Genomic DNA, 7,098 nt, shown 5'->3' on the forward strand with positions numbered 1-7,098 from the left:
GACCAATGGTGGGTTCTGAGGGCCATAAGTGGGCTGGTGGAAGGGCCAAGCACATTGACCCGGGCACTGAGTCTCTGAGTTACCAATCCAGATGTAAGCGAACTTCGATTTCTTGCCTTGGGAACCATGGCTTCCGCATGTGTCCATACAGAAGCTCTCGACGGTGACATCTGCTGCGGTCAGAACTACATTAACGGTGTTTCTATGAACACCTCCAGCTGCGAGCTGCAGGATTTGGTTCCTGGTGAGGGACTTGCCCAATGAGTAATTCTCATCAAGGATCTGATTACCCATTTGGAGAGAAAGGGAAGAGGGCTTCTTGTTCTTGGAGCTGAGGTGGTAGTACTTCTCTGTAATCTTCCACCAAGTGAGAACAGAGGGTTGGGGTTGGGTCTTCAATGAAGCTTGTGAGGTTGAAGAGAGGGACGAGATGAAATCTGAGATAATGGCGCGTTGGGCAGGTTTGAAATTGCCGTACCAGATGAGATTAACAGAGATTTTGCCTGAGAGAAGGGAACCATTGTGGTATTGGAAGAGCATAGACTGCTCCTCCACCGATCCAGTGAGTCTCCTCCCAGCATTGGAGAGATGTAAGAGGGAAACCACCAGGAGAACTTGGAAGAGCAATGTAGAAACAGAAGAGGCCATATTAGGGAACTTGAGAAGTAAAGAAAGGGAGCTTTTGGGATTTATAGAAAGAGTTCACTAGAGAGAGAGAGAGAGAGAGGCTGAGATTGTTGTTTGGATGTCGTGGAGGAGAGGTAGTGGTAAGTGTTCTATATATAGTTTTGATATCTTTGGCCAAATGGGTTGCAGAAGCGACGGAGAATGAGGGGCCTGTGTTGTTTGTTTAAGTGTGTGGTGTAGTAATGATGGGTGGGGATGCCTCACTATTTGACTCTTGATATTATAAAAAGCAAAACGTGTTTACCAAAAAATAAATAAATAAAAAGCAAAACGTGTTGTTTGAATTTATAGGAAAAAGAAAGAGCTTTTCCCCCAATTTCCCTTGCTTTATTTATTGTTACAGCCAAGCTCCAGCTCTAGAGTGACAGATCAGAGAAGGAAGTGTGTGATACTAAGTAGGAAGTAACCAAGCAACTGACCCTTTTCGGTGCTGAAGTCATTTAAAGCTGCATTTGGTGATTAATATGTATTTGGTAATAGATTTAGGTCTATAAGAAGCGGATCAAGTCTTCGTACGAGATTCATTTTTGTATAGGCTGATCCGTACAGCTAGAATCCACCCGACAACTAATTCTTTGGTGGATTCCATTTGTGTGGATCAACCCATACAAGAACCTGATCCATATATGTCTATAATGCATTTTAAGACTTGATTCTTTTGTATTTCCTCACTTAAGAATGTATTATATTCTATATTCAAAATATATTCCGAGAATATATACCAAACATAGCCTACAACTCCAGCAGGTGTTGGAAGACCATTCACCTGATATCCCATTTTAGCAACATATTCTTTCCTAGGTCATGTGGACGTTGCAATTAGAGGTGGCAATTAATACCTAGGTTGTGCTAAGCACAGTGTAATCTAGGCAATGAAAAAGGAACATAGGATCACCAAACCTTGACCCAGCATCACACGTTCTCCAGGTCCGAAGGAATCGAGTGCCCTTATATCGACTCTCCTCCGGGAGGAACGAAATGAACTAAACTATACGCTCTTTTACCGGAGCTTTCCCACTCAAAAAAGAGAAGAAAAATGGATAGCTCTTGCTTGTTTTTTCTAGGTAAAGCAAGAGCCTTGCATAGCTATGAGGAAGATAAGAGGGACTCGGAGCCCTATGATCAATATAGTGTTGTTAAACACCAATAAATAAAAAGAAACCAGCAGAGAAATTATCGACAAACCTGCAAACATCATCATGAGAGTCAGAAATTGTTTATTTTTGGGGTTAAAATAAAAAAGGTGTTAATCAGTTCGGTTCTAATGTAGATGATTTGATTCGATTTGATGCAAGAGTTTTTAGATAAAACTAAAATTGAAACATTTAATAAACAATTTCATATATTAAAATTGAAATTATTTATAAACGGTTTTAGAAGGTTTTCTTATGTTTTCTAATTTGTAATCTAAAGAAATTCTTTACCTTTAGAATTTTAAGTGAAATTGATGTAAATTTTAAAATTGAATTTAATTGTTTGTTGTTATATGTTTTTTTTAATAGTAATTTAATGTAAAATTTTGTTTTTTATTGAAATGTATGTAAACTTGACATTGAATAACTTAAACTTACTATGTAGTATGTATATGTTAATCAGTTTATTTAAACGATTTATCAATAATTTAAAATTTAAAATTAGAACTGAATCATTTATTAAATGGTTTCACAATTTCAATATAAATGGCTTGATTCAGTTTCGATAAAGGATTTCAATTTTAAATTCACATCTTTAGTTAAAATAGAAAAATATAAAGCATTAAAGAACATTGTTTTAGGAATTGGTATCAGATCGGCTAAATGAGGAATACGCTCCGATATCGATACCTGGCCCAATTCTACAGGCTTATTGGTATCGATCCGTATCGGAAATCGGAATCCACTATTCCACTCCCATTGTTTCTCTCCCCGTGCAGATCCACATTTTTCTATGGATCAACCTATTAATCTGTTTAAAAAATGTTAAAAACTATTATAAAAACCACTGTTTAGGCGGTTGATTAACTGTCTTAGGAAGCTTGGGTAGTTCGCCGTTGGGATCCAGGACGGCAACGCGGCTACATTGGTCAACTTGTAGGTCCATGAAAGGAAGCACGACTAATATTAAGCTGTAAATGCTGTATCTTTTTATTTTTTTATTTTTTATTTTTTTTAAATTCATGTTCTTCCCTTATCTACCTTCCCTAGTAGCTGGATTCAGATAACCCAACAAAAAATCTGAGATTGAGCCTTCACCGCCCAACGCGTCTTTGCTTCTCTGCAGCGTTGAGAGCGTTGAGAGTTGAATAGTGGACAGTACTGTGGGCACTGTTTTTCTTCGTTGCTTCGATCTCAATTCCAACTGTCTCTAAACCCAGTACCCCATCCCATGTTGTAAAGCTTAAACAATCAATTTAGTCCTTTACCTTCCGACTATATAATTCCCATATGATCCTCTGCCTCAGCAAACAAGAACTCGAGAACCCATCTCACCTTCTCATCCTTTCTTCCACAGAATCTTTACTTCTTTCTTACCACCTTATTCGTGCTCTCAAGGTGTTTGGGAAATGGTCTCTTTGGTTTCTAAATTGCTCTTGCAAGCCTTCTTGTTGGTTTCCATCTTCTGTCTCACCAATGCTGGGAGAAGACTCACTGGTTTAGTGGAAGAGCAGCACACTATGCTGTTTCAATACCACAATGGCCCCCTTCTCTCTGGAAAAATCTCTGTTAATCTCATCTGGTATGGCAATTTCAAGCCTACCCAACGTGCCATTATCTCTGATTTCATCTCTTCCCTTTCTGATTCAGCTTCTTTGAAGTCCCAGTCCCAACCCTCTGTTTCATCCTGGTGGAGAACCACAGACAAGTACTACCGTCTCAGCTCCAAGTACAAGAAGGCCACCTCTACCCTTTCTCTCGAGATTGGTAAGCAGATCCTTGACAAAAACTACTCATTGGGCAAATCGCTTACCAGTAAACAAATTGAGGAACTTGCGGCAAGAGGCGATCAAAGTAATGCCATTAATGTAGTTCTGACCGCCGCGGATGTAAATGTGAAGGGCTTCTGCATGGACACCTGCGGAAGCCATGGTTCCCATGGAAAGAAATCGAAGTTTGCTTACATTTGGGTTGGAAACTCAGAGACTCAGTGCCCAGGCCAGGCCAATGTGCTTGGCCTTTCTATCAACCCATCTATGGACCTCAGAGCCCACCATTGATTGCCCCAAACAATGATGTTGGCATGGATGGAATGGTTATCAATCTGGCTAGTCTCTTGGCTGCAACTGCTACCAATCCTTTTGGGAATGGCTTTTATCAAGGTCCGGCAGGGGCACCATTGGAGGCAGCTTCAGCTTGCACTGGTATTTATGGCAAGGGAGCTTACCCTGGTTATGCAGGGGATCTGTTGGTGGATTCAACCAGTGGTGCTAGCTACAATGCCAATGGTGCTAATGGGAGAAAGTACCTTCTTCCGGCTCTGTTTGATCCTTCCATATCTTCGTGCTCTACATTGGTCTAAGATTAAGGAGAGACGTCACTAATGTATATAATTGTTGTTGTAGATGTAGAAGATATGACGATAAGGAGATTCTTTGATTCATTAATTCATTATTATTCTTTTAATCCTTTGCCATTGAATTAAACGTGGAATAGCAGATGATTCGGTTTCTATCCTTTTCCATTGAATTATACATGGAATAGCAGATAATTTGGTTTCTATTACTCTCTCTCTCTCTCTCTCTCCATGCTTTTTTTCCTAGCCCAGCTTCTGTGAATCCATTGGTGGCTATCTGATTGCCCGACTTATGAATCCAGCTGAATGTGATACTCATCATGGAAGCAAATGGAATCGGCACATCTAATTAAATGTTGAAAATGCCAGGGACCAATACCTGTCTCCTATATCTCCTCACATTAGTAATCTGAGAGTCAGCCTGAACAATTAGCAATTGTATCTGCAGATTTATGCGTCAGTTTTCTGTCAAGTCCCCCTACCATATTGCGTTCAACGATCTAAATTCAATTGCCTCGTCCTACTTCGACTCTTTTTGGACTTGGCTTTGGAAGCTTAAACTGCTTCTTAAAATTAAATTGTTTCTTTGGCGCTGTTGTTCCGATTCTTGAGCAGTAAACCAATGCTAAGCAGGTCGAATCCACTTTGCATCCTCTGGTTCTTTGTCCTTGCATATTGGTGTGCATCTCCTATGCATTGACTCCCAGGGTTTTCAGGGCTCCAATTTGAGAGATTGGTTATCATATTTGGTTAATTTGTATAAAGGAATGCCTAACCAATCTGATTTAAATATTCAGTGGTTCTCTCTGCTTTGGAAGATTTGGAAAACTCATAATAGTGTGTTTTTATTCAACTTTTACCCTTGAAATTGTACTGTTGCTTCATCTTCTTTCCATTTATTTGTCAGTGACTATTAGATGGACCTTCCCTTACCCCCGGCTCCTCTATCCGGTCATTCAGCCAGGACTTTCCTGCATGTTTTCGCACCTAATTATGTTTTCTCTTTTACTGATGGTGTGTAGCTTGAAGGTATTCAGAAGGGAGGCTATGCTGTTGTTCTTCGAAATGGCCATGGTTCTTTTATTAAACCTAATCTACATCCCCTCTTCCCCAAAACCATTCCAACCTCTGTTTCTCTCCTCTACTCACTTGGGTTCTCAAATTGTTCTGTGATAATTCATAATGGCATCTCTTCTTTCTCACTTGATCTTATAATTCCTCCTATTCGTTAGCCTGCTTCATTTCTCCTTTGCCACTGCGGGGAGAGTTGATAAGTTGGTTACACCAGTACTCATTGAAATTCCAATACCATAATGCCTCTCTTCTCTCTAGCAAAGTCTCTGTAAATCTTATCTCACTGCTGCATTATCTACGCGCGATTTCATCTAGTTGCTCGCTGTTTTGCTTCTTTAAAAGGTCCAAACTGTTAGAAGCTGGTGGAAGAATATTGACAAATACTATAATCTCTCCTCCCTGAAGCTCCATCCCCTGTCTTGTTTGATCCTTCCACATCTTCATGCTCCACAGTCCACACTGGTTTTAGAATCCATGGGAAAACAAAAATGACTACAATTTTTTGTAGGGCAGTGTAAATAGATAGATAGAAGGGCTGATTCTGCCACTAAATTGGCAACATTGGCAACATGTCTAGTTTCATGCCCTAAAACATCAATTGTGTGCGAAGAATTTTTTGGAAAGGGAAATTTTCGGTAATAGAATTAGAAGGGCTGATTCTTCCAATGTAATGCCAAAATGAAAGTTCCATGCCCTACTTCAATCGTGTGACTAAGTATGTATTTAATTTTATTTGTTTATTTTATTTTTTCTAAATTCAATAAAAATAGTTCAAAAAATAATCTGCCTAGTCTTTTTATACTAGTATCCTAAGAGCTTAATACTCAAAATGACAAAATTGAGTAAACTCAAAATCAACAAATTGATTCATGTAAGAATTATGAATACAATGGGATTTACTATACAAAATCATGCATGTTGAGATGTTGGGAGTTATAGAGGTATGGTTCTACATTGGTTAACTTCGGTCCTTGGTGCCTTCATATACTTGAGGAGATATTTCTACCTAATGCCTTGAGGTTTTGGATTAATCCTCCAACAATATCGTTAAAGATTGATGACATATATTAAGAGACGGAGGGAGAGATGAAGGAAAGGGGAGGGGGGAGGGTGGGGGGGAATGGAAAAATACAAACAACAACATCCCTAATAGATCCCATGGTTGCAAGTATGGGTCTCGTATCGGCCGTATCTGATTGGTATCAGCTAAGACCGATCCCCAATCCCTGACCGATCTGGATCGATGATCCGTATTATTTAAGGGGTAAAATAGTAAAAAATTAATACTTTTTAAAAAAAGTAGGGGTAAAACCGATCGATATCTACAGATCTGATCAGATCTGGATTGGTATTACCGATACCGATATTGTCCCCTAAATCCTTGAATAGATCAGATTTCTATTATTTGTGACCAAATACCCTATCCTTCTCTGGTATGGTTATCAAGGATAACAATGATGCCAACTTAGGTATGGAATTAACTAGTTCTCTCAAGCATGGGAAAGGAAAAGCAACTTCACTAGGCCAACAGATTTTGTCTATCTAATGAATCTTTAGAACAATAAGGTTTATGACATGGAAATTTACACACAAATATTCACATCACTTTGCTTATAACCATCACCAATGTCTATATAAGCTTTTTTAAACTTAATTTTTTTCTTTTAACTACTTTTTAATCTATGTGGTACATCCAGAAAAGATTTTTGTTTTTGTCTTTTATTTTTTGTTTTGTTTTGTTTGTTTTGTTTTGTTTTTTGATTTTTTTTTTTTTTTTTTTTTTTTTTTTTTTTTTTTTTTTTTTTTTTTTTTTTTTTTTTTTTTTTTTTTTTTTTTTTTTTTTTTTTT

The 7,098-nt window shown here is 38.3% G+C and overlaps 1 protein-coding gene and 1 pseudogene across 1 annotated transcript; one reads left to right on the forward strand and one right to left on the reverse strand.

Moving 5' to 3' along the window:
* Nucleotides 1-29: 29 nt before the first annotated feature.
* Nucleotides 30-857, reverse strand: LOC122074741 (protein PHOSPHATE-INDUCED 1-like; the record flags this gene model as incomplete). The annotated part of the gene is given in 1 exon segment (XM_042639696.1): nt 30-857. A coding segment is annotated over 1 exon segment (619 nt), but the record flags the coding sequence as incomplete, so codon positions are not given.
* Nucleotides 858-2,749: 1,892 nt separating this feature from the next.
* Nucleotides 2,750-4,380, forward strand: LOC122074664 (annotated as a pseudogene).
* Nucleotides 4,381-7,098: the final 2,718 nt, after the last annotated feature.

Source organism: Macadamia integrifolia, chromosome 3 (genome assembly GCF_013358625.1).
Source record: "Macadamia integrifolia cultivar HAES 741 chromosome 3, SCU_Mint_v3, whole genome shotgun sequence".
NCBI classification, from domain to species: Eukaryota; Viridiplantae; Streptophyta; class Magnoliopsida; order Proteales; family Proteaceae; genus Macadamia; species Macadamia integrifolia.